The 27896-nt window shown below is 48.6% G+C and overlaps 1 protein-coding gene across 1 annotated transcript; it reads left to right on the top strand.

The window, feature by feature from the left end:
• The first annotated feature begins 8895 nt into the window (after positions 1 to 8895).
• Positions 8896 to 9761, top strand: LOC142566756 (uncharacterized). The gene has a single exon (XM_075677642.1). It carries the CDS (start codon positions 8904 to 8906, stop codon positions 9759 to 9761), a length of 858 nt encoding a protein of 285 aa, XP_075533757.1. The 5' UTR covers positions 8896 to 8903.
• Positions 9762 to 27896: the final 18135 nt, after the last annotated feature.

The following is a 27896-nucleotide window of genomic DNA, read 5'->3' as shown; positions in this document are numbered from 1 at the left end:
ACTGCCTATGCCATATTCCCCCACTGCCTCGTCTCCAGCCTGCTTCTTGCTTCTTGCCTACCTTGGCATTAAAGTCGCCCATTAGTGTAGAGTATTTTCATTTCACTCTACCCTTCGCCGATTCCATGTCTTCATAGAAGCTTTCGACTTCCTGGTCATCATGACTGGATGTTGGGGCGTAGACCTGTACAACCTTCATTTTGTGCCTCTTATTAAGTTTCACAACAAGACCTGCCACCCTCTAGTTAAGGCTATAGAATTCTTGTATGTTACCAGCTATATTCTTATTAATCAGGAGTCCGACTCCTAGTTCTCGTCTCTCCTCAAAGCCTCGGTAGCATAGGACGTGCCCGCTTTTTAGCACTGTATGTGCTTCTTTTGGCCTCCTAACTTCACTGAGCCCTATCATATCCAATTTACTGCCCTCTAATTTCTCCAATAGCACTGCTAGACTCGCCTCAATAGATAACGTTCTAGTGTTAAACGTTGCCAGGTTCATATTCCAATGGCGGCCTGTCTGGAGCCAGGGATTCTTAGACCCTCTTATTGCATCGCAGGTCTGACCGCCGCCGCGGTCAGTTTCTTCGCATCTGCTGGGACTGAGGGCCGGGGTTTGATTGTTGTATTCATATAGCAGATTGTGGCCAAGTACTGCACCAGGGTGGCCAATCCTGCTCTGGTGAGGGAGTGCGTTACCGGTTCTGGTCACTGGGATCAGGCCACACTCCAGGCCTCAATATGCAATTTTATCAACACGCGGATTTCTTTTAACCGGTGGAAAATTGCCGGCACCGGGATTCATACCACGGACCTCTTGAACGCGAGGCGAGTGTTCTACCTCTACGACACCGCTGCTGTCTGGCCGTTGAGAGCAGTGCGCCATTGCACTGTCCGGTGTGCTTCAACTGGCATGGACCGGAGGAATCTGACTCTCCAATTAAAACAAAGCATTGCGAGGGCCGTTGACCATGGCTAGACCAGTGTGGCTTTGCACTCTCTGGTGTGCTTCTACTGGCATGAACCGGGGAATCCCGACTGTCTAAATAAAAAAAGAACATTATGTTGGCTGTTGATCATGTTCATGCAATGAGATTTCTGCCCAGTGCTCTCAATGTCAACGTGAGGAAATTCAACAAGGTACGCGTAAACGACAGGAGTGACCATGACTCCCTTGAGGTGCGGCTAGAGCAATGCGGCATTGCACATTCCCGTGTGCTTCAACTGGCATGGACCGGAAGAATCCGACTCTCCAATTAATTGAAGCAAGGTTTGAGTACGGGCTATTTGGTATTCCATGGTTTAATCGTCACTTACAGCGCATACATAGACGGAGGACAAAAAAGAACGACGTAGACAAACGTAAACAAACCATGGCGAGGGCCGTTGACAATGGCTTAGCATCGGGTATTGCGCTCTCCAGTGTGCACCTACTGGCATGAACCGGGGGAATCCGACTGTGTAAATAAAAAAAGAGCGTTACGTTGGCCATTGATCATGCTGACGCAATGCGATTTCTGCCCAGTGCTCCAAATGTCAACGTGAGGAAATCAATCAAGGTACGGGTAAACTACAAGAGCGGCAATGACTCCCTTGAGGTGCGGCTAGAGCAGTGCAGCATTACACTGTCCGGTGTGCTTCAACTGGCATCGACCAGAGGAATCTGACTCTCCAATTAAAACAAAGCATTGCGAGGACCGTTGACCATGGCTAGAGCAGTGCGGCTTTGCGCTCTCCGGTGTGCTTCTAGTAGCATGAACCGGGGGAACCCGACATTCTAAATAAAAAAGTGCATTAGGTTGGCCGTTGATCATGCTGACGGAATGCAATTTCTGCCCAGTGCTCTAAATGTCAACGTAAGGAAATTTAAGAAGGTACTTGTACACAAGAGGAGTGACTTTGACTCCCTTGAGGTGCTGTTAGAGCAGTGCGGCATTGCACAGTCCGGTGTGCTTCAACTGGCATGAACCGGAAGGATCCGACTCTCCAATTAAACCAAAGCATTGCGAGGGCCGTTGACCATGGCTAGAGCAGCGCGGCTTTGCACTCTCTGGTGTGCTTCTACTGGCATGAATCGGGGGAATCCGACTGTCTAAGTTAAATAAGGAAATTACGTTGACCGTTGATCACGCTGACGCAATGCGAGTTCTGCCCAGTGTTCTAAATGTCAACGTGAGGGAATCGAAAAAGGTGTGGGTAAACTACAGAAGTGACTATGACTCCGTTGCGGTGCGGCTCGAGCAGTGCGGCATTGCATTGTCCGCTGTGCTTCAACTGGCATCCACCGGAGGAATCCGACTCTCCAATTAAAACAAAGCATTGCGAGACCCGTTGACCATGGCTAGAGCAGTGCGACTTTCCACTCTCCGGTGTGCTTCTACTGGGATGAACCGGGGGAATCGGACTGTCTAAATAAAAAAGGAGCATTAAGTTGGCCGTTGATCATGCTGACGCAATGCGATTTCCGCGGTTGTGTGTGTTGCGTGTGCGCGCTCATTAACATCATTAACACGTGAACAAGTGGTCACTATCGCCAGCCTGAGTTTATTCAGGCCATCGAATTACTAACGATGGCCTCTAGACGAAGCACCATTTCTTCGTTTTTTCGAAATATTCGAAGTAGCTTCGCGCCAGCCTGTAGCAGAGAATGCTACGTGGCTTGTGATTGGTGTTCTATCGCTGCTGCTAGACGCCTGACTCGTGGATGCACCCATTCTTTGTTCAGGCATTTCATAACATGCGAATGGAGAGCAGATGCTAGGTTCGATACCCTGCAGCCCATTTGGAATGCTTCACTCTCGTAAATATTTACTTTTTTGCATTCGCTACAGGGAGCGCTGATCTTCTAAAAAAATAGAATGCCGTGCTATGTGAATCGCTAGTGAGAAAAAATTCTGTAGCACGAACTTTCATGAAATACGGAATTTAAGGACAGCTGCAGACATTCCGAGAATTATCCAATAACGCGTAACCCTTCTTTGGCTGCAATCTTAGTTGGCTTTCGTTTTCTTGGTTTTCTTAACTCATGCGTGTCTATCTAACCATCGACTTTCCGATGTCTAAAAATGCTTGCGCATTAGTAGAGAATGCTCAGAATTTCGGTAGCATTTGGTGTTGCTTATCATATCTGTTCTGCATAGTCTACATCGTGCTGAATAATGAAACTGTCGGATTGAAACCTGTTAATCAAGACTCGTTTCGGAAATAGCCAATACAACTGCTTAGTTGAGAAATGTGTCGTGTTCAGTGTCTGTAGAGTGATCACTATGTGATTGGATGTTGGAGGAAACTAGCGACAACCCACCTTTTTCTTTGGCCTCAGCTACGCAGTGTACACGGTATGAAGTCTCACTTTGTTCAAGCCTTGCATTTCTGAAACGAGAATTCTGTCATTGCGCTTCCCTTTGTGTGATGAAATGTGAAGACATCCTTGGCATTTGTGATATACAGGCCTTATGAAATGGTTTCTCCTGAAGAGACTACAAGCTCAAGCCCTAAGGAAGTGTATCGGTATTCCGAAGTGTGAATCTACAGGGGGAACGATTTTCATAGCGCCAGATCACGCAATATCAACGTACTTGGCAACTGACGCTCTCAGGGCGCATATTCGGCATATTGCCCGACTACAGACAACTTTCTCACCATCTCGCCACTTTAACTGAAGAAAGTCCACAATCAACTTTCAGTCGTATAATTGTTGCCACTAGTACCTCGTTGCCATCGAATTACATTCCTGCAGGAAGGCCATACGCACCTTCATGGTGCCTGCAGAAACAGGAAATACGACTCACCATCCTAGGAATCACGAAGAAAGCTAACATGCCGCCGTTTGCTCTGAAGCAGGCCACATTAGGACTTTTAGACGAAGTGCACAGTGGCCGTGTACACGTTTACATCGATGGGTCAACCACGCCTGCAAGTTCAGCTGCCCCTGTGGTGATACAAACAAGATCCCTCAAAATACAGCTAAAAACTTCACATGTATCATCAACGAAAGCTGCTGAACCGGTAGCCGTGAGCGCGGCTCTTCATTTCATTTAGGAGGAACCACCCCATAGATGGCCAACCTTCTGCGATTCCAAGGCAGCCCTGCACACTGTACTCTGAGCTCTGTGCCATGGATCACATAAGCAGCTCGTCGCAGAGATCAGAGAAGTACACAATCGCGTAGTTTACGAGGGACAGGATATAATATACCAGTGGTTGCCTATTCACTGTGGCATACATGGCAATGATCGAGCAGACGATGGTGCCCGATTTACCCATGAGAGCGTTAACTGTATTACCATTACTCTTTCGGAAGCTGACGCAGCAAAAAAACTTTCCGCATTGCGCGTGACCTAACATTACCTCAGTGAAATTCATCAGTTTACAACTGCACGGCTTCCTACACTGCACCCTAACTTACACTCCGGAATCCGTCCAACCTCCCACGACCAAACTGCACCCTTCTAGTCGGTCTGTGGCTTCGAATCGCAACTTCAAATGCGTACTCATTCTCGCGCGCGTGTGTTGTGTGCGTTGTTCGTGTCATGTGCTGTGCATTGCGTGTGCTCGCGTGTGTTGCGTGTGCCATGCATTGCCTGTGCTGTGTGTTGTGTGTGCTGTGCATTGCGTGTGCTGTGCGTTGCGTGTGTGTGTTCGTGTGTGCACCTGTGTTGCATGAGCTGTACGTTGCGTGTGCTGTGTGTGGCGTGTGCTCTGCGTTGCATGTGCGCGCGTGTGTTGCGTGTGTTATGCGTTGAGTGCACTGTGCGTTGCAGGTACTCTGCGTTGGGCATGTGTGTTTCGAGTACGCGCGTATCTTAAGTGTACTGTGCGTTGCGTGTGCTGTGCGTAGCGTGTGTGTGTTGCTTGTGCGCACGTGTGTTGCGTGTGCGCACGTATATTGCACGTTGTGTGCATTGCGTGTGCTCTACGTTGCGTGTGCGCGCGTGTGTTGCGTGTGCTGTGTTGCGTGTGCTGCGCGGTACGTGTGCTGTGCGTTGCGTGTGCTCTGCATTGCATGTGCTGTGCGTTACGTGTGCTCTGCGTTGCGTGTGTATGTTGCGTGTGCGGCGCGTGTTGCGTGTGCTGTACATTGCATGTGCTCTGCGTTGCGTGTGTGCGTTGCGTGTGCTCCACGTGCTGTGTGTTGCATGTGCTGTGCGTGTGCGGGCGTTGCGTGTGCTGTGTGTTGTGTGTGCTGTGCATTGCGTGTGCTCTGCGTTGCGAGTGGTGTGCATTTCTTGTGTGTATTGCATGTGCGCGCATATGTTGCGTGCGCTGTGCGTTTCATGTGCTCTGTGTTGCCTCTGCTGTGCGTTGCGTGTGCTGTGGATTGCGCGTGCTCTGTGTGGCGCTGGCCCTGCGTTGCGTGTGCTGTGCGTTGCGTGCGTTGCGTGTGCTTTGCGTTGCATGTGCTGTGCATTGTGTGTACTCTGCAATGCATGTGCTGTGTGTTGCGCCTGTGTGTTTCATGTGCGTGCGTGTGTTGCGTGTGCTGTGCGTTGCATGTGCCGTGGGTTGCGTGTCCTGTGCATTGCCTGTGCTGTGCATTGCGTGTGCAGTGCGTTGCTTGTGCTGTGTGCTGCGTGCGCAGTGCGTAGCGTGTGCTCTGCGTTGCGTGTGTGTTGCGTACGCGCGTGCGTTGTGTGTGCTGTGTGTTGCGTGTGCGTTGCCTGTGCTCTCTGTTGAGCGTGCTGTGCATTGCGTGTGTGCGTTGCGTGTGCTGTTGCGTGTGCTCTGTGTTGCGTGTGCTGTTTGGCGTGTGCTCTGCATTGCGTGTGCTGTGCGTTGCGTGTGTATGTTGCATGTGATGTGCATTGCGTGTGCTCTGCGTTGCGTGTGCTGTGCATTGCGTGTGTGTTGCGTGCGCGCGTGCGTTGCATGTGCTATGTGTTGCGTGTGCATTGCGCGTGCTCTCCATTGCGCGTGCTGTGCGTTGCATGTGCTCTGCGTTGCGTGTGCTGTGCGTTGCATGTGTGTGTGTTGCGTGTGCGTGCGTGTGCTGTGCGTTGCGTGTGCTCTGCGTTGCGTGTGCTTTGTGTTGCTTGTGCTCTGCATTGCGTATTCTATGCGTTGCGTGTGCTGTGCGTTACGAGTATGAGTTGCGTGTGTTGCGTGTGCTCTGCGTTGCCTGTATGTTGCGTGCGTTGCGTGTGCTATGCGTTGCATATCCCATGCGTTGCGTGTGCTCTGCATTGCGTGTGCTGTGCGTTGCACGTGTATGTTGCATGTGTGTGCGTGTGTTGCGTGTTCTGTGCATTGAAGGTGCGGTGTGTGTGCTGTGTGTTGCGTGTGTGCGTTGCGTAGCCGCGTGTGCGTTCCGTGTGCTGTGTGTTGCGTTTCCTGTCCGTTGCGTGTGTGTTGCGTGTGCTGTGTGTTGCACGTGCACGCTTGTGCTGCGTGTGCTGTGCATGTGCTCGGTGTCGCGTGTGTTGTGCGTTGCGTATGCTCTGCGTTGGGTGTGCTGTGCATTGCGTTTGCTCCCCAATGCGTGTGCTGTGCGTTGCGTGTGTGTTGCGTGTGCGCGTGCATTGCGTGTGCTGTGTGTTGCGTGTGCTGTCGGTTGCGTGTGCTGTGCGTTGCGTGTGTGTGTTGCGACTACACGCGTGTTGCACTGTGCTTTGCGTATACTGTGCGTTGCACCCGCCGTGGTTGCTCAGTGGCTATGGTGTTGGGCTGCTGAGCACGAGGTCGCGGGATCGAATCCCGGCCACGGCGGCCGCATTTCGATGGGGGCGAAATGCGAAAACACCCGTGTGCTTAGATTTAGGTGCACGTTAAAGAACCCCAGGTGGTCAAAATTTCCGGAGTCCTCCACTACGGCGTGCCTCATAATCAGAAAGTGGTTTTGGCACGTAAAACCCCATATATTATTATACTGTGCGTTGCGTGTCCTACGCGTTACGTGTGCTCTGCGTTGCGTGTGCTGTGCGTTGCGTGTACTCTATGTTCCGTGTGCTATGCGTTGCCTGTGTGTAGTATGTGTGTTTTGCATGTGCGCGCGTGCATTATGTGCACTGTGTGTTGCGTGTGCATTGCGTGTGCTCTCCGTTGCGTGTGCCGTGCATTGCGTGTGTGTGTTGCGTGTTCGCGCATGTGTTGAGTGCTCTGTGCGTTGCATGTACTGTGCATGTGCTGTGCGTTGCATGTGCTGTGTATTGCGTGTGTGGGCTGCGTGGTCGCGCGTGCATTGCGTGTGCTGTTCGTTGCGTTTCCTGTCCGTTGCGTGTGTGTTGCGTGTGCTGTGCGTTGCATGGCTGTGTATTGCATGTGCTGTGCGTTGCATGGCTGTGTATTACATGTGCTCTGCGTTTCGTGCGTTCTGAGTTCCGAGAGCTGCGTGTTGCGTGTGTGTGTTGCATGTGCGCGCGTGTGCTGTGCGTTGTATGTGTTCGGTGTTGCATGTGCTGTGCATTGCGTGTTCTCTGTGTTGTGTGTGCTGTGCATTGCGTGTGCTCTGCGTTGCGGGTGCTGTGCATTGCGTGTGTTGCGTGTGCACGCGTGTGTTGCGTTTTCTGTGCGTTGCATGTGCTGTGCGTGCGCAGTGTGTTGCGTGTGTGCGCTCCATGGCTGCGCGTGCATTGCGTGTGCTTTGCGTTGCCTGTGCGGTGCGTTGCATGTGCTGTGTGTTGCATTTGCTTTGCGTTGCGTGAGGGCGCGTGTGTGGCGTGTGCTGTGCGTCGCTTGTACTCTGCGTTGAGAGTTGTGTGCGTTGCATGTGTGCTGTTGCATGTGCGCGCATATGTTGCGTATGCTGTGCTTGCATGTGCTGTGTTGCCTGTACTGTGCGTTGCGTGTGGTGTGCATTGCGTGTGCTCTGCGTTGCGTGTGCTCTGCATTGTGTGTGCTATGCGTTGCGTGTGTTTGCGTTGCATGTTCTGTGTGTTGCGTGTGCTATGCGTTGCGTGTGCTGTGGGTTGCGTGTGCTGTGAATTGCGTGTGCTCTGCATTGCGTGTGCTGTGCGTTGCGTGTGTGTTGCGTGTTCGCGCGTGTGTTGCATGTTCTGTGCATTGCATGTGCTGTGTGTTGCGTGTATGTGCTGCGTGGCCGCGCGTGCTTTGCGTGTGCTGTGCATTTCCTGTGCTCTGTGTTGCATGTGCTGTGCATTGCGTTTGCTGTCCGTTGCGTGTGTGTTGCGTGTGCGCGAGTGTGTTGCGTGTACTGTGCGTTGCATGTGTATTGCACTGCGTGCGCTGTGCATTGCATGTTCTCTGCTCTGTGTGTGTGTGCGTTGCATGTGCTCTGTGTTGAGTGTGCTGTGCGTTGCGTGTGCTCTGCGTTACCAGTGCTGTGCGTTGCGTGTGCTCTGCGTTGCGTGTGCTGGGCATTGCGTGTGCTCTGCGTTGCGTGTGCTGTGCGTTGTGTGTGTGTTGCGTGCGCGTGCGTTGTGTGTGCTGTATGTTGCGTGTGCGTTGCCTGTGCTCTCCATTGCTTGTGTTGTGCGTTGCGTGTGTGTGTAGCGTGTGTGTTGCGTGTCGTATGCGTTGTGTGTGCTGTGAGTTACGTGTGCGCGCGTGTTTTGCGTGTGCTCGGTGACTGCACCACAGGTGGGCTCGGTGACTGCACCACAGCGCAGCCGCCTAATCCGCTTACCTTTGCGATGCAGACGACCGTCCTCGCATTTGCCAGCCTGCTGCTGCCGTCCCTGGCAGGCCTGTCTACGGGGGCGTCATCGGTGTGCGCACTGCCGTACACTGGAGATGACCCTGGCTCCTGCCATCCACCGCCCGGCGAGTGCTCGTCCCTACTGGATGTGCCGCCAGAGGAGCTGCACACACCGGAAATCACAGTACCATGTATGGCCACATCGACATCAGCAACAATGCCAACATGTATAAAAGAGCTTCGCCCGCTGACACCGCTTCGTGGGCTCGGTGACTGCACCACAGCGCAGCCGCCTAATCCGCTTACCTTTGCGATGCAGGTCAGTACATCATATGCCCTCTTCGCTAAAAAATCCAGTAATTATATTTTGGTGCAGTTTCCGAGCCCGCACTGCTGTGTTGCCATTACCGTTGAGTGTGCTCACGTAATTCATTCCTTGCTCCTGCTATCAGGTGACGTTGAGACTAACCCTGGTCCTGAGGGCAACGCTGCTGTACTCGCTGAACTACAGAAGCTAAACGCGGGACAGACCCTGTTGATTACGGAAATACAGGGCCTCAAAACACAGCTGAACACAACAGACCAAACCATAGCAAGCCTAGACAAACGAATGGCCGATCTCGAAACGCATTACCAAACACTTCTTCACCTCAGAAACGATATTGAAATAATGCAGTCAACCACAATCGACCAAGCTAAAAAGATTAAAGAACTAGAAACACGCCTGGATGACGCGGAAAACCAATCACGTCGGAATAACCTTATTTTCTATGGCATCCCTGACCCTGCTAGCGCTGAAACGTGGGCTGAGTCAGAAAAACTAGTCATTGATGTTTGCCGCAAAAAGCTTGATATAACCTTGGAACCTAGCGACATTGAAAGAGCGCATCGCCTCGGAAATCATTCAGCCGACCGAATTCGTCCCGTAATCGTAAAATTCCTATCTCATAAAACCAAAGACGCACTGTTATCAAATGGCCGTAAATTGAAAGACACAAACTACAGTATTGGAGAGGACTTCTCCCGCACCGTTCGGCACGCGCGTAAACAGTTACTAGTGTTTGCCAAAGCCAATTCCAACAAGTACTCCTTGCGCTTCAAAACCCTGCACATCGGCTCAAAACGCTATGTATTTGACGCATCATCCCAAGCCGTTAAGGAAATAGCATAGCAATTGCCCCGTCACAAAACTTCAACAAATCGTCGACCCGCTCCACCGCACAATGTTCTCTCGTTTTCGATAATATTCACTAACATCCGTAGTCTTCTTCCAAAGCGCGAACTCATATCAAACATCATGTCGTCATCCGGGAGCAACATACTAATACTAACAGAAACTTGGCTAAATAGTGATGTAACGGATACGGAAATTTTGGCCGATTTACCCAACTTCGAAGTGTATCGAAACGATCGAAAAGGCAAACGGGGGGGCGGTGTTCTCGTTGCCATTCATCGAGGCATATCATGCTCAGTCGTTGACGTCGCATCCGACATTGAAGCCATATGGCTCATCTGTCGCGCTCCCCCCGTAACAGTTCTGCTTGGCGTTTGCTACAGGCCCCCCCAGACTAATTCAGACTTCCCACGTCATCTGAACAACATCCTTCATAAACTTGTTTTCACATATCCAAATGCCCGTATTCTTCTTTTTGGTGATTTTAATTACCCGGATATTGATTGGCAGAACATAGCTAGTTCCACAATAACGTGTCATGCAGAGGCGAAGAACTTCATCGATGTCTGTTTAAATTTTAACCTCACTCAATTAATTTCCCAACCAACCCGTGTCTCACGAGAATCAGCAAACACGCTCGACCTGATACTAACAAGCAGCCCCGAGAATGTATCATCCATCCATTACCTTCCTGAAATCAGCGATCACAAAGTCATGCATGCTTTATTCTCATTTACCTCGACTCAAAAACAGACATCCGATAAAACGATACAACTCTACGATAAGGGTAACTATAATGCAATAACTGAAGAACTTAACACCTTTTTTCCTGGATACGTATCCGCATTTCACACTCGCTCAATTCATGAAAACTGGCTGATATTCAAGAACAAATTAAATCATCTCACTAATATGTTCGTACCAAGGATTACCTTTCATACTAATCGCAATAAACCATGGTTTACCCAGCACTTAAAACGACTCGAAAACAAAAAGAAACTATTGTTTCGTACCGCCAAACGAAACGACACGCCTGCCGCATGGGGAAAATACTTCGAGGCCGAAAAATCATACCTACTTTCTGTTCGTAACGCCAAATACTCATTTTATCACAATGACTTACCAAACTTACTTATAAGAAACCCCAAGCAATTCTGGCAAGTTTTAAACCCATCACATCCTCCCGATATAAAACTGACGAATTATTCAAATGAAGCGATGGCTGACCATGAATGCGCAGAAATATTTAACCATGCATTCACATCTGTGTTCACTACTGAATTCGACGCACCTTCACAATTACCACCCTTTAACTTAGAAACCCACATGCCGGCAGTCACGTTCGTCGAAGAAGGCATTTCATCCATAATTCATAATATGAAACTTTCATCATCAGCTGGTATGGACCTGATTAATTCAAAACTATTGAAAAATGTGGAATCAATTTGTGCATCATATTTATGTCTCATTTTCTCACAGTCACTCTCCTCAGGAATTTTGCCTCTTGATTGGAAAACGGGGAAGGTCGTTCCAGTCTACAAATCAGGTAACAGAGACTCGCCCTTGATTTACCGCCCCATTTCATTGACTAGTGTGCCTTGTAAAATCATGGAACATGTCATCTACTCACAAATCGTAAACTTCTTGGACCAAAACCATTTTTTTCACCCTTCACAACATGGGTTTCGTAAGGGCCTCTCTTGCGAAACCCAACTAGCGCTTTTCCTACACGACTTGCACACTAATCTAGACCGTAATATGCAGACCGACGCCATCTTTCTTGATTTCGCTAAAGCTTTTGACAAGGTTCCCCACCGCCGGCTATTACTAAAACTCTCAAAGCTGAACTTACCCCCTAATATTCTCAAATGGATTGAAGAATTCCTAACTAACCGTTCTCAGTCAGTCTGCCATCTGTCTACATCTCTCCCGGTTACTTCAGGCGTCCCACAAGGTTCTGTCCTGGGTCCCCTCCTATTCTTAATATATATTAACGACTTGCCCCTGCATGTTTCCTGTAATATTCGAATTTTCGCAGATGATTGTGTTGTTTACCGCACCATTAATAACTGTCACGATCAATACACTCTTCAGACAGAGCTTAACAACGTACTAAATTGGTGTAATAACTGGCTAATGTCCCTCAATCCTAGTAAATGTAAACTCATGTCCTTCACTCGTCGTCACAATCCATATCTCTTTCATTATTTAATTTCTAACACTCAGATAGAGCAAGTACAATCATATAAATATCTAGGAGTCACCCTCTCTTCTAATCTATCATGGCAGGTTCATATCGGTAACATCATTTCAGCATCAAACAAAACACTCGGTTTTCTAAAACGTCACCTTCGTCTTGCCCCACCACGTGTTAAATTGCTCGCGTATAAATCACTTATAAGACCCAAATTAGAATATGCATCCCCCATCTGGAGCCCACATCAAGCATATCTAATCACCACGTTGGAAGCTGTGCAGAATCATGCTGCCCGATTCATTCATTCCTCATACTCATATGACGTCAGTGTTTCATCCTTGAAAGCTACATCCGGACTGTCACCCCTCTCTTTTCGTCGTCGCATTGCTAGCCTCACCCTTTATCACAAATTCTTTTATTCTCCTCTCAATCAAGCACTGTATATCACCGCTGCATCACGCATATCTCACCGCACCAGTCATCCCCTTCAAGTTGCCCGCCCACTATCACGTACTACTACGTTTTCAGCTTCGTTATTTCTTCGAGCAGCCACGGACTGGAACGGCCTACCCCATGACATCGTCGCCATCGCTTCAACACCTGCTTTTCAAGAACGCGTAACAGATCACCTTCAATGTTAAATCACCATCGCTGTTTTGTTTTCCACACTACAAATGTAATCCCACCCCTTATGTAACACCCCCTGAAATGGGGGCCTTTAAGGAATAAAACTGAATGAACTGAACTGTGCATTGCGTGTGTGTTGCGTGTGTGAGGTGCATGTGCGCGCATATGTTGCGCGTGCTGTGCGTTGTATGATTTCTGTGTTGCCTGTGTTGTGCGTTGAGTGGGCTGTGTGTTGCGTGCTTTGCATCTGCTTTGTAATGCGTGCGCTGTGCGGTGCGTGTGTGTTGCGTGTGCTGTGCGTTGCGTGTCCAATGCGTTGAGTGTGCTGTGCGTTGCGTGTGTGTTTTGCGTGTGCGTGCGTGTTTTGCGTGTGCTGTGCGTTGCGTATGTTGCGTATGCGCTGTATTGCGTTTACGCTGCATTGCGTGTGCTGTACGTTGGTTGTGTGTTGCTTGTGGGCGCGTGTATTGCGTGTGGTCTGCATTGCGTGTGCTGTGCGTTCCGTGTCTTATGCTTTGGGAGTGCTCTGCATTGCGTGTGCTGTGTGTTGCGTGTGTGTGTTGTATGTGCGCGCGTGCGTTGCGTGTGCTCTGCGTTGCGTGTGCACGTGTGTGTTGCGTGTTCTGTGCATTGCATGTGCTGTGCATTGCGTTTGATCTGCGTTCCGAGTGCTGTGTGTTGCGTGTGTGTGTTGTATGTGCGCGCGTGTGTTGCGTGTGCTGTGCGTTGCGTGTGTGTGTGTTGCCTGTGTTGTGTGCGCTGTGCATTGCGTGTGCCCTGCATTGCGCGTGTGGTGTGTTGCGTGTACTGTGTGTTGCGTGTGTGCGTTGCGTGGGCGCGCGTATTGCGTGTGCTGTGCGTTTCGTGTGCTGTGCATTGCGTGTCCTATGTGTTGGGTGTGCTCTGCTTTGCGTGTGCTGTGCATTGCATGTGTGTGTTGCATGTGTGTGTTGCGTGTGCTGTGCGTTGCGTGTACTCTGCGTTGCATGTGCTGTGCGTTGCGTGTGTGTTGAATGTGCGCGCGTGTGTTGTGTGTGCTGTGCGTTGCATGTGCCATGCGTTGCCTGTGCTGTGCATTGCATGTGCAGTGCATTGCTTGAGCTGTGTGCAGCGTGTGCAGTACGTAGCGTGTTGCGTTTTTGCCACACGCTTGTATTGCGTGTTCCGTGCGTTGCATGTGCTGTACGTGTGCTGTGTGTTGCGTGTATGCACTGCGTGGCCGCGCGTGCATTGCGTGTTCTGTGCGTACCGTGTGTGTTGCATGAGCGCGCATGTATTGCGTGTGCCGTGCGTTTGCATGTGCTCTGCGTTGCGAGTGGTGTGCGTTGCATGTCCTCTGCGTAGCGTGTGCTGTGCGTTGCGTGTGTGTGTTGCGTGTGCTGCGTGTGCTGTGCATTAAGTGTGCTCTGCGTTGCGTGTGTTGCGTGTGCGCGTGCGTTGCGTGAACCGTGTGTTGCGTGTGCGTTGCGTGTGCGCGCGCGTGTGTTGCGTGTGCTGTGCGTTGCATGTGCTGTGTGTTGCGTGTGGTCTGCGTTGCGTGTGCTGTGCATTGCGTGTGTGTGTTGCGTGTGTTGCGTGTGCTGTGCATCGCGTATGCTCTGCGTTGAGTGTGCTGTGCGTTGCGTGGGCGTTGCATGTGCTGTGTGTTGTGTGTGCTCTGCATTGCGTCTGTGTTGCGTGAGCGCGCGTGTGCTGTGCGTTGCATGTTGTGTGTGTTGCGTGTGCTCTGCGTTGCGAGTGGTGTGCATTGCATGTGTGTTTTGCATGTGCGCGCATATGTTGCGTGTGCTGTGTGTTGCACGTGCTCTGTGTTGCCTGTGCTGTGCGTTGCATGTGATGTGCATTGCGTGGGCTCTGCGTTGCGTGTGCTGTGCATTGCGTGCGTTGCGTGTGCTTTGCGTTGCATGTGTTGTGCGTTGCATGTGCTCTGTGTTGCGTGTGGGCATTGCGTGTGCACGCGTGTGTTGCGTGTGCTGTGCATTGCGTGTGCTCTGGATTGCGTATGTGTTCCATGTGCGCGAGTGTGTTGCGTGTGCTGTGCGTTGCGTGTCCTATGCGTAGGGTGTGAGTGTGTGTAGGGAGGTCGAACGCGTTGTGAATGTGTTGTGTTTGCTGTTTGTTGCATGTACTCTGCATTGCGTGTGTGTGTTGCATGTGCGCACGCGTGTTGTGTGTGCTGTCCATTGCATGTGCCGTGCGTTGCGTGTGCTGTGCGTTGCCTGTGCTGTGCATTGCGTGTGCGTTGCGTGTGCGCGCGTGTGTTGCGTGCGCTGTGCGTTGCCTGTGCTGTGCATTGCGTGTGGTCTGCGTTGCGTGTGATGTACGTTCAGTGCGTGTGTTGCGTGTACGCGCGTGTGTTGCGTGTGCTGTGCATTTCATGCGCTGTGCGTTGCTTGTGCTGTGCGTTGCGTGTGCTCTGCATTGCGTGTGTTGTACATTGCGTGTGTGCGCTGCGTGGCCGCACGTGCATTGCGTGTGCTGTGCATTGCATTTGCTTTGCGTTGTGTGTGTGTTGCGTGGTCAACGGCCCTAACAATGCTATGTTTTAATTGGAGAGTTGCATTCCTCTGGTCCATGCCAGTTGAAGCACACCGGACAGTGGAATGGCGCCCTGCTCTAGACACTATTCAAGGGAGTCATAGCCAATCCTGTCCGTTACCGTACCTTGTTGAATTTCCTCACGCTGACATTTAGAGAACTGGGTAGAAATCGCATTGTGTCAACATGATGAAAGGCCAATGTAATGCTCTTTCTTTATTTAGAAAGTCGGATTCCCCCGGTTCATTCAAGTAAAAGCACACCGGAGAGCGCAAAGCCGCACTGCTCTTGCCATGGTCAAAGGCCCTCGCAATGCTTTGTTTTAATTGGGGAATCGGATTCCTCCGGTCCATGCCAGTTAATGCACATTGGACAGTGCAATGCAGCACTGCTCCAGCCGCAGCTCAAGGGAGTCATAGTCACTCCTGTCGTTTAACCGTACCTTGTTGAATTTCCTCACGTTGACATTTAGAGCACTGGGCAGGAATCGCGTTGTGTCAGCGTGATCAATGGCTAACATAATGCTCTTATTAAATAGACAGTCCGATTCCCCCGGTTCATTCAAGTAGAAGCGCACCGGACAGCGCAAAGCCGCACTGCTTTAGCCTTGGTTAACGGCCTTCGTAAGGCTTTATTTTAAATGGACAGTTGGATTCCTCTTGTCTATGCCAGTTGAAGGACACCGGACAGTGGAATGCCGCACTGCTCTAGCCGCACCTCAAGGGGTCATAGTCACTCCTGTTGCTTAACGGTACCTTGTTGAATGTGCTCACGTTAAAATGTAGAGCACGGGCCAGAAATCGCATTGCAGCAGCATGATCAATGGCCAACATATTGCTCTTTCTTTATTTAGACAGTCAGATTCCCCCGGATACTGCCAGTAGAAGCACACCAGAGAGCACAAAGCCGCACTTCTCTAGCAATGGTCAAAGGCCCTCGCAATGCTTTCGTTTAATTGGGGAGTCGGATTCCTCTGGTCCGTGCCAGTTGAGGCACACCGGACAGAGAAATGCCGCAGTGCTCTAGACGCACCTCAAGGGAGTGATAGTCACTCCTGTTGTTTACCCTTACCTTTATGAATTTCCTCACGTTGACATTGAGAGCACTGGGCACAAATTGCATTGCGTCAGCATGATCAACTGCCAGCCTAATGCTCTTTGTTTATTCAGACAGTCGTATTCCTCCGAATCATGCCAGTAGAAGCACACCGGAGAGTGCAACGCCGCACTGCTCTTGCCATGGTCAAAGGCCCTCGCAATGCTTTGTTTTAATTGGAGAGCCGGATTCCTCCGGTCCTTGCCAGTTGAAGCACACCGGAAGGGGCAATGCCGCACTGCTCCAGGCGCAGCTCAAGGGAGTCATAGTCATTCCTGTCGTTTACCCGCACCTTTTTGAATTTCCTAACATTGACATTGGAGCACTGGGCAGAAATCGCATTGCGTCAGCATGATCAACGACCAACGTAATGCTCTTTTATATTTAGACAGTCGGATTCCCCCATTTCATGCCAGTAGATGCACAACGGAGACTGCAAAGCCGCACCTGCTCTTGCCATGGTCAAAGGTCCTCGCAATGCTTTGTTTTAATTGGAGAGCCGGATTCCTCCGGTCCATGCCAGTTGAAGCACACCGGACAGTGCTATGCCGCACTGCTCCAGCCGCAGCTCAAGGAAGTCATTGTCACTCCTATCGTATACCCGTACCTCGTTGAATTTCCTCTCGGTGACAATTAGAGCACTGGGCAGACATCGCATTGCATCCTCATTTATCAAAGGCCAACCTAATGCTCTTCTTTATTTAGACAGCCGAATTCCTCTTGTTCATGCCAGTAGAAGCACACCAGGAGCGCAAAGTGGCACTGCTCCAGACATGGCCAACGGCCCTCGCAATGCTTTGTTTTAATTGGAGAGTTGGATTCCTCTGGTCCACGCCTGTTGAAACACACCGGACTCTGCAATGCCACACTGCTCTAGGTCTAGAACAAGGGAGTCATAGTCACTCTTGTCATTTACCGGGCGTTGTTCAATTTCCTCACATTGACACTCAGAGCACTGGGCAGAAATCGCATTGTGTCAGCATGATCAACGACCAACGTAATGCTCTTTTTGATTTAGACACTCGGATTGCCCCGGTGCATGCCATGGAAGCACACTGTAGAGTGCAAAGCTGCACTGCTCTAGCCATGGTCAACGGCCCTCGCAATGCTTTGTTTTAATAGGCGAGTCGGATTCTTCCAGTCCATGCCAGTTGAAGCACACTGGGCAGTGGAATGGGGCACTACTCTAGACACTATACAAGGGAATCATAGTCACTCCTGCCGATCACCCGTACCTTGTTGAATTTCCTCACATTGACATTGAGAGCACTGGGCAGAAATTGCATTGCGTCAGCGTGGTCAGCGGCCAACCTAATGCACTTTATTATTTAGACTGTCGGGTTCCCCCGGTTCATGCCAGTAGAAGCACACCGTAGAGCGCAAAGCCGCACTGCTCTAGCCATGGTCAACAGCTCTTGCCATGCTTTGTTTTAATGGGAGAGTCGGATTCCTCCGGTCCATGCCAGTTGAAGCACACCAGACAGTGCAATGCCACACTGCTCTGGCTGCAGCTCGAGGGAGTCAAAGTCACTTATGTTGTTTTCCCGTACCTTGTTGAATTTCCTCACATTGACATTTAGAGCACAGGGAAGAAATCGCATTGCGTCAGCATGATCAACGGCCAACGTTATGCTCTTTTTCATTTAGACTGTCGGATTCCGCCATTTCATGCCAGTAGAAGCACAACGGAGAGCGCAAAGCTGCACTGCTCTTGCCATGGTCAAAGGCCTTGGCACTGTTTTGTTTTAATTGGAGAGTTGGTTTCCTTTGGTCCATGCCAGTTGAAGCACACCGGGCTGTTCAATGCCGCACTGCTCTAGCCCTAAGTCAAGGTAGTCATAATCACTCTTGTCATTTACCCATACCTTGTTGAATTTCCTCACGTTGACATTGAGAGCACTGGGCAGAAATCGCATTGCATCAGCATGATCAACGGCCAATGTAATGTTGTTTTTTATTTAGACAGTCGGATTCCTCCGCTTCATGCTAGTAGAAGCATACCAGAGAGCACTAAGCCGCACTACTCAAGCCATGACCAACGGCCTTCGCAATGCTTTCTTTTATTTGAGAGTCGGGTTCCTCTTGTCCATGCCAGTTGAAGCACACCAGACACTGCAATGCCACACTGCTCTGGCCGCACCTCAAGGCAGTCATAGTCACTCTTGTGATTTGCCCGCACCTTGTTGAATTTTCTCACGTTGACATTTAGAGCACTGAGCAGAAATCGCATTGCGTCAGCATGATGAACAGCCAACATATTGCTCTTTCTTTATTTAGACAGTCGGATTCCCCATGTTCATTCAAGCAGGAGGACACGGGAGAGCAGAAAGCCGCACTGCTTTAGCCAAGGTTAACGGCCCTCGCAATGCTTTCTTTTAAATGGAGAGTCGGACTCCTCTGGTCCATGCCAGTTGAAGCACACCGGGCAGTGCAATGCCGCACTGCTCTAGCCGCACCTCTAGGAGGTCATCGTCACTCTTTTCGTTTACTCGTGCCTTCTTGAATTTCCTCACGTTTACATTTTGAGCACTGGGCAGAAATCGCAGTGCGTCATCATGATCAACGACCAACGTAATGCTCTTTTTTATTTAGACACTCGGATTGCCCAGTTCATGCAATGGAAGCACACTGGAGAGTGCAAATCTGCACTGCTCTAGCCATGGTCAATGGCCCTCGCAATGCTTTGTTTTAATAGGAGAGTGGGATTCCTCCGGTCCATGCCAGTTGAAACACACCGGACAGTGCAATGCCGCACTGCTGCAACCGTACCTAAAGAGTGTCATGGTCACTCCTGTTGTTTACCCGCACCTTGTTGAATTTCCTCACGTTGAAATGTAGAGCACTGGGCAGAAATCGCATTTCATCAGCATGATCAACGGCCAACATGGTGGTCTTTCTTAGACAGTCGGATTCCCCCGGTTAATGCCAGTAGAAACACACCGAGAGCTAAAAGCCGCACTGCTCTAGCCATGGTCAACGGCCCTCGCAATACTTTGTTTTAATTGGAGAGTCAGATTCCTCTGGTAGATGCCAGTTGAAGCACACCAGACAGTGCAATGCCGCACTGCTCTAGCCGCACTGCTCTAGCCGCAATTCATGGGAGTCATTGTCACTCCTGTTGTTTACCCGTATCTTGAATTTCCTCACGTTGACAATTAGAGTACTTGGCAGAAATCGCAGTGCGTCAGCATGATCAGCGGCCAACGTAATGCTTTCTTTATTTAGACAGTCCCATTCCCCCATTTCATGCCAGTAGAAGCACCATGGAGAGCACAGAACGAAAGGAAGCTGAGCTCGTTGGTAAGGATTTATTATGCAAAAAGATGTGAGGCGTGCAGACAGGGCACAAGAGTAGAGAAGCGGAGAACACGAACGCCGACAATCAACCGAAGGGAACACTGAGGCGAAAAAAGAAGAAGACACAAAACTCACCTGCACATGCCCAGGAATGGTAACCCCACGTGTCAGTTGGGCACACGTACTGGTCTGTGTGAGAGATAACTGTTAAGACACCTAATCTCTTCCTTATGTAAAGTAATCGAAGGCTGACACACGCACGCACTTCCACCATTAAAGATATGCCATGCCTCTACCATAAGACGCGTATGTTCATTCTTATGCCTGTGCAATATCGCGCATTCATCTAACTCTGGCGTGCAGTTACAATCTCGGCAATGTAGCGAAAGATTAGAAGGCGACCAACCAGTTAACGACCTTTTATGCCCATTAGCCTCTGATTGATACACCGTCCCGTTTTCCCTACATAGAACTGGCCGCGGCTAAGGGGAATTTTATACACTACACCCATACGACAGTCAGTAAAACTGTTGTTCTTATTGCGCTTCACTGGAGAAATATCTGTTCGATTTTTGGCTTTTACCCACTCCTTTTTATTTTGTACGCCAGCACATATCTTACCTAGCTTATTGGGAGCAGTGAAAGCAACATAAACATCATATCTGCTCGCAACTTTTTTAAGCCTGTGCGACACTGAATGAATATACGGAATAGCCACTACTCTTTTTTTGCTACTACTGCTTTCCGTAATCACGTGCGTCCATTTCTAAACCGACTTCTTTAGGTGCTCAGCCACAGTGGCCACCGCTACACTAGGATAACCTGCTTCTAATAGGCGCCGGACCTGCGCATTAAAACTGGCGCTCATTTTATGCATGCAAGATCTGTTGAGGGAAGATTAAGGCACGACATGGCAATTCCGTTTTTTACAAATTTAGAATGCTTGGATTGAAAGTTTAGCAACGGCTTCGAAGATCTTGGGGAGTACTGCCAACAAACATGGTTTTGTTCGAAGATCAAGGAAAAGTCAAGAAACTGAATTACGCGTCGCTGAGGAAATTCCTTGGTAAACTTTAATCCTCCCCCATCAAGTTTAAATTGATCACTTTCTGAGGTAGCAGCGGATTCGAATTTTTCCCTATTGCAGAAAATCAGATAATCATCAACGTACCGAAATATCTTGATAACGCTAGCACCTAAGGCTTTCTCTAAGCAGTTGTCAACTTTACTCAGGTAAATGTTGCTAAGAATAGGGGCAACCTTTGAGCCAATACACACACCTGATTTCTGCAGAAAAACGCCATCTGTCCATCCAATCAGTGTCGACTTCAAGTATATCGAAAGAATTTCTAGAAAAGCTGCCAGCAGGATCAACGGCCAACAATTCTGAAAATGCAACGTTCTGCACAGATCTTGCTCAATTTATGTACTGGCGTGAAACATGCTGAAATTCTGTGTAATCTGAACGCAAACACAATTTATAAGACTGGATAACTATATGAGGCCCAAAATTATCATTCAGGCAGCCACTACCCAGCTTGACAAGCCCTATAGTGAAAAAGCAGAAGTCAACGCGAAATTAGCAGCCACTGTTAGCAGCCTGCATGCCAAGGCACATTCATGTGGCTGCATTGTTTCTTTTGGTTTTTGGGCTCAGGGAAGTAATGCGAATAAGGGAACAGTGGTAAAGCATCATTATCTTAGTGAGACCCAAAGTGCTCATTCGGGCAACCATTTTGTAGTAGACGGGCGCTATGGTGAAGTAGCAGCAGCCGAGGCGAAATTGAGCGTCAAGTTAGCATCCTGCATGTCGAAACGAAAAGAAAAGGTTTACATGCCCCTAAAGGTCAATAAATGCAGCCAAACGATGCGAAACATTCACCGTTGCCTCAATTTACTCGACAGCCCAGTGACTGTTAATTTGATTAATCCACCTGAATATATAATAGCAATACAAGCACAGTGACATGCCCCTGTTGCCCGTTTCTAGGTAGTTATGCCACCACTATTGTTCTTAACAGCCTGTTGAGATGAACAATGCCAGTGTAAGCAATGCGAGAACCAACACTAAGCTTCAGGTCCGCAGAAGCAGTTATGTTGGAGCCATCGTCATGATTCACATGCGCGTAAAAGCCAATAAGTGTAGCCAAGCGATAACAAGAACACACCGTCGGCTCGGTTCACTCAACTCCACATTCATTGTTAATTTCAATAAGCCACTTTAACAAATACGAGCAAGGCAAGCAGACATGGCATGCCCCTGTTAGGCGACCTGCTTCCAGGTAGTTGTGCTGCCCCTCTTGTTGTTTCCAGCCTGCTGAGATGAATAATGCCAATGTGAGAAGGTCCTATATACTCTATCGGGCAGCCACCATCGAGCTTGACGGGCCTCGTGGTGAAATAAGAGTAGTCTGGGCACACTTAAAAAGCGCCTTCAGCAATCTGGACTTCAAAGCGCAATCCTGCGGCATAGCAATTATTGCTGAAAGAGCGGTAGTTAACATGAAATTGACAGCCACTTACATGCCAAAGCATATCCATGTGGTTGTGTTGTTTATTTTGGTTATCTGGCTCAGGCAAGTAATGCGAATAAAAGAACAATTACAAAACATAAATAACTTAGTGAGGCCGAAAAATACTCATTCATGAAACCATTAATAGCAGTAGTTAACGGCACGTTGGAAAGGCACCGTTAGAATTCTGCACTTCAGAGCGCAGTCCTGTCATAGCCATTGTTGGCGAAACAGCAGTAGCAAAAGCGAAATTGATAGCCACTGTTAGCAGCTTTCATGCCAAAGAATATTCATGTAGTTGCATTGTTTATTTTGGTTACCTTACTCAGACAAGTAATGCGAATTAAAGGAAAATTATGAAGCATCATTAAAACAGTGAGCCTCAGAAAACTCATTCGGGCAGCCACCGTCGAGCTTGACGGGCCCCTTGTTGAAATAGCATTGGTCGGGGGCACGCTTGAAAGGCACCGTAAGCATTCTGCAGTTCGAATCGCACTCATTTCGTAGCCATTGTTTAATTTGTTTGTCTGACGGCAGGTAACGCAAATTCAAGCACAATTATTAACCCTGAATGACTCTGCTAGCATTTTTCGCACCGGAAAAAGCTGAGTAAAGATAAATGGATTTTATTGAGACACTTTGTTCATTGCACAAGCCGTAGGAAAGCGACGGCGAGATTCGGACAATCAAATTGGTGCAGCAATAAATGTCGAAAGTTGCAAAAGCTCTCAGCGTACTGCTCTGCTGAGCTCTTCACTGAAAAACGCGTTTGTAACGATGAAAGCGTCTGACAAGAAGTTACAACCCACTGCACAATGTTATTCGTTATGAAAATGTGCAGCACCATATGTGATGGGCAGCGATACCGTCCATTTACTAAAACTGGAAGCCTGAAATTGCAACAACATAGCAAGGTGCTGTATAAGAATATGGCACCCTTTCATGTGAACCTCCAGTGAGCGCCGACATGCACTGATGCATAGCCATATGAGGAGGGGCAAGAGTTGAAATTACTGTGCGACCCACGGCATGCTCTTAACAAAATATATTGTAAACTTTTCTGTTGTCCTAGCTGATAGAACTTTCTTTGTGCAAGTTGGTTAATCACATTGTGGAGACAACACTAGAATCAAGAACAGAAAACACATCCAGATGACTGAGAAGACAAGGTAGACGAAAGAGAAGAGGCCGGCTCTGTTGTTCACAGGACTTGGTGCTTTGAATGAGACGATTTAATGAAATTGTGAAAATAGATGTAGCTGAAAGAAAGCATCCAACGGCAAATGGTAATATAAAATAAAGGGACTGCAACTAATAATAAAGACTAACACGCCCAGAAGCAGGCTTCCACTCAGACGCCTGCGCACCAACGCGACTGCGAAAACTAAAACCCAAAATACAAAGAAAGGGAGACAATATATATATATATATATATATATATATATATATATATATATATAGATATATACATACACACACAAACGCAAGATAGCGCGGCACACATTTACCAACCGACACGGGTAGAGGTATTAGGCGTCGGTTCCGAAGCTGTTGTGCCTACGTTGTCGTACGTTTTTTTTTGTTATTTTTGCACCATTCCCTAACCACTGTCATGGGAATTTTTAATAGCAACATATCGCGAAACTCGCAAAGCAGCGCGTGTAGCGAGCAAAGAGTAGTAAGCCACACAGCGACTAGAATTAATGCCTAGTTCCCTTGTAAAGGCACCAGTTTAACGGTCCTAATTTTATACAACTTGGTACTGGGACTGACATTATGGAAACAGACACTGCGAGCAAACATCTGACCATTACTAATTCAATGACATTAGCTCAACCAGCGCTTTTCGCTGATTGTTAGCACTGGTGGACAGCAATCAATCGATGGCGAAACACACGCTCTAACGACGCTTCTACAGGCTCGGCAATCTTACAACACTGCTGTCAACGATCGTTCGCGCTGAGCTGGCTGGAACGAATCATTGCGCTGGAGGTTGGTTTCGCAAATCTTTTCTGTTGGGACACTCGCAGGATTGTGCCATCTGCCAACGCTTCTCTCATTTCTCGGGAGAATGGTTTCGCTCCACCACTTCACTTCGTAGGACAAAAAACACAGTGACACAGTGCACGAACACACCTACCGCTAGCAGCAGGCACCCGACTTTGGCAAACTTTACTCGTCGTAACTTCAGTTTGGAGGAAAACAAAACACCATTTCATAACACAGATGACGTTGGTTTGTGGCGGTGCGTCGCCGCGGGATCCTGTTTTCAGACGAAGCGTGGCGCAGCGCCAGCGGTGCTCGCTGCAATCTTTCGTCAACGGATCACCGCTTAATATAAAAGCACGATGCACAAATAGTGCGCGGTACTCTTGCAATAAAATTTCCGGCATGATAGACCACCCCCGCCCACAAGCTATTCCGGAATTCATTCTGACAAGCGGCAGGCGCACACACCTGACGCGACTCGGCCCAGTTTGAAGCGCGGTAGGCCATCTTCTCAGTCAGCGCGGTCACCGGCCCTCCGGCTCATGAAGTCAGTCTAGAGTGCGCACCCGTGGTGGAGCCTCATGTGGACCCGCCGTGGAGGAGTTGTACGCGACTATTGTGTGATGCGTTTTGACGATGACATGCGGCACTTTTGTCGCTTTATTTTGGGTGTTTCATGGTATTTTATGTTTTTGTACGTGTTATTAAAAATGACAATGAGGTTGAGTTTATATCTTGGAGCATTATTTATGTTCGATACCCTATCAATGAGATTTTGCGTGACTGTCAGGTCTCTGCCATGCTAGCCCTCGGAAGGGTTCGGCATATTTGGCAAGAGATGCGTGTATCTAAGAACTCACAATAAAGAATATCATAATAATAATCATCATCATCATCGTCATTATTTTTGTTGTTGCTGTTTTTACTGTTACCCCTTTCGGCATACTCGCTTCTCCAAAGAATGGGAAATCTTTACGACTGATTTTCTCCATCTTGAGATCTATCCAGAGATGTTTTGTTTTTGCTTTTCTGTGCACCAGCATCCAGAACTCAGTGTTGTTGGTGGGCACACAAAAATTATTGGTTGATTCATTTATTGAACAATTCCCGTAAGGATTTGTACAGTCATCATCCTAATGTGTCACTATCCCAGTCAGAGCCCCCCCCCCCCCCCCGCTTGAATAAAAAAAAGCATCCACGCCTGACTTTACCCCAGAATCCCAAATGGAGCTACAGATGCAGTCCGGTGCTCGGTTAAAGTGCACGGGACTGTTTCCGTAGCAACCCTCTGCGGCGGCTCAGTAGCAGTTCATGGATTTGTACTGTCGAACACGTAGGCGGGGATTTGATTGCCGGTAGCGGGGCACGCAGTCCAATGGGCCGGATGAATGTACCAATCATTGGTTCCTCGCTTACTAACGTCCGTTGATCCAAATTATTCCGGCAACTCTACTACAGTGCCTCTAATAGCCAATATGTCACTGTAAGACGTTACAGCCAATGAATCACCCACGGGATCAATCAGCGACAACTCAATTAAACAAAAAATTTAAACATTGTCACACACCTGCGAGTAGCACGAAGCTACTAAGAAAACACATGTGTTTCGAAGAAGAAAAAAAGCTATGCAGTTTGATAAAATATTAGTCCTCGCCTATAGAGGGAACTTGAAAACGACAGTTTTCTGCAACGGTCACTCTACAATACTCAGTGAACCGGTGAACAAATCAGTGAATCGCTGAGTGCGTTAAGCCACCCTCCGTGGATGTCCACGGGCGTAGCACTGGTGAAATCGAGGTCACGGATTTGAACGCAGTCATGACAGCGGCATTTCGATGGGAGTAAAATGTAAAAAAATGGAAATAGAATCGTGTTGTTAGATTTAACTGCACGTCAAAGAGCCCTTGGCGGTTAAAATTATTCCAGACTCCGCTGTTACGATTCCCCTCATAATAAGATGGGGGTTTGGGCACGTAAAACTCCAAAATACAATTTTTAACCAATTATTAAAAAAATCAATAGGTCAACTAATCAATAAATAAATGAGGCGCATAGCATCGGATGGATCAATGCCCATCATGCAGTACAGAATAATGAAGCTTCCTGTTCAGGCTTTCACTGGAAGCCTTGCAAGTGTTCCATAGTATGAACAGTGAAGCTTAAGAGAAAACAGCATTGGACTGGCGATTCGAGAAACACTCGAAGATGCGAAAGTCGTTAGGCTGGTAAACGCATACGTCAGCGCGCCATCCTCTAATTAAAAAAGCAGCTCAGGTATGTGGAATATGTGCAGAGGATGGCCCCAGACTAGCTGAAATACTATGTAATATCTTAGTCCTTTTTTGGACCTGGTTTATTTTTCAGGCTATTGGTTTCTTGCATTTTTGTTGCACGTGCAGACAGTTTGCTGTTACCTGGCTTATACCGCTTTCATCAGGGAACACCATACTGCATTAATTTCTTGTTAAATAATTGCAGGTCTTTGCTCTTTGTATAGGACATATATGCTCCAACAAATTTGACGGTCTTCTAAAGAAACGTGTAGTTGTCGCGTGTCATATACGATACGCCATGCAGTTACGGGCACACTTGGTGACCATATAGAAAGGCATTCAAATTGTAGAAATGCGACAAAAAGTCTCAAACAATAAATACTTGGAAATTTCCTATTAAGTAAAAGAGAATTTCTCACAGTAACATCATGTAGAAGTTTACATAAAGGGACCCTCACCAAGCCGCATATCAAACATTGGTTATACGCTGGAAGTCGTTCCGTGTCCTCTAGGGAGCGTCCTGCCGCAAAGATTTTTCAAATCGGCTCATTAATAGCGGAGATAGAAATATTTCAGTTCCGCGAACCTATGATTTCAGCAGGCGGGCTCCACTGCCAAGCTAGACGCTCTCTCCACTCGCCCACACAAGTTCGCTTTTGATAATGTAACCACGTTAGCATGGAAACACCGATTGGGCCCAAGAAAATTAGTGGAATCATGGTTCATCCGTCGCATCAATCTGCATGCAATTCCAACCGTGGCCCCCTGCCCCATGTTTAGGGCAGCATCATACATAAATAAGATGTATTTTCTCATTTTTTGCCATTTGCGTACTGACGATGCCACCCGCATAAGTGGTGAAACGTCTATGTTTTTGTTATTTTATTGTTGAGTAAAGCTAATGAAAAGAACACGTTGAAGTACGAATTTCCCTGGCTTTTGCAACATTTTTTTCTCGTCTCGTCTAGCCTTCGCATGCGAAATTCCTTCCCTGCGTTCTCCCATAACAGACCTCGAGGATCGCGTGACGCATACGTCGCTGGCCCCACCTTCATTTTTCTTTCTCCTCGCTTTTTTTTATTTCCTGCGCTACGCATTTCCGCTGATCGCGCCACGCGCGAGCTGTTGTCTCGTTCGCGCAGCGCACGATCTTGCGCGCTCCGCACAAGGGAGCGTGACTAGCAGTAAAGTCAGTGCTACACGAACACTGAGATAGAACAAGAAGATCGCAGAGCGGGAACACGCGCTGGAACACGGTAGAAAATGGCGTAGTTTCGGTACCTGGACATGTGACTACACTACCGTGGGAACAAGCAGACGAAGCGGAAGTACACCCCTCTTGCTTCTGTGTGAAGTAACATAAAACACACGCAGACATTCCGTTTGTGTTTTATTTTTTCTCTAAACTTCAATTCGTCAATTCAAGCAACAGATCGCACAGATAACAGATGTTGTCTTGAATAATTCGCGAAGTCACGTGTCACCCCGAGTGACGTCACACTGCGGACACGATTACGTAGGCGCAGGAGCCCGATACGTCACCGTCCCTCTGCCGGCGGTTTCGCCGTGAGTGAAGAAGGATACGGCGTTCGGATTGAAATTT

The sequence above is a fragment of the Dermacentor variabilis genome, unplaced genomic scaffold (genome assembly GCF_050947875.1).
Source record: "Dermacentor variabilis isolate Ectoservices unplaced genomic scaffold, ASM5094787v1 scaffold_13, whole genome shotgun sequence".
NCBI classification, from domain to species: Eukaryota; Metazoa; Arthropoda; class Arachnida; order Ixodida; family Ixodidae; genus Dermacentor; species Dermacentor variabilis.
The sequence above is the reverse complement of the archived record's forward strand: the minus strand, read 5'-3'. Positions and strand labels throughout refer to the sequence as shown.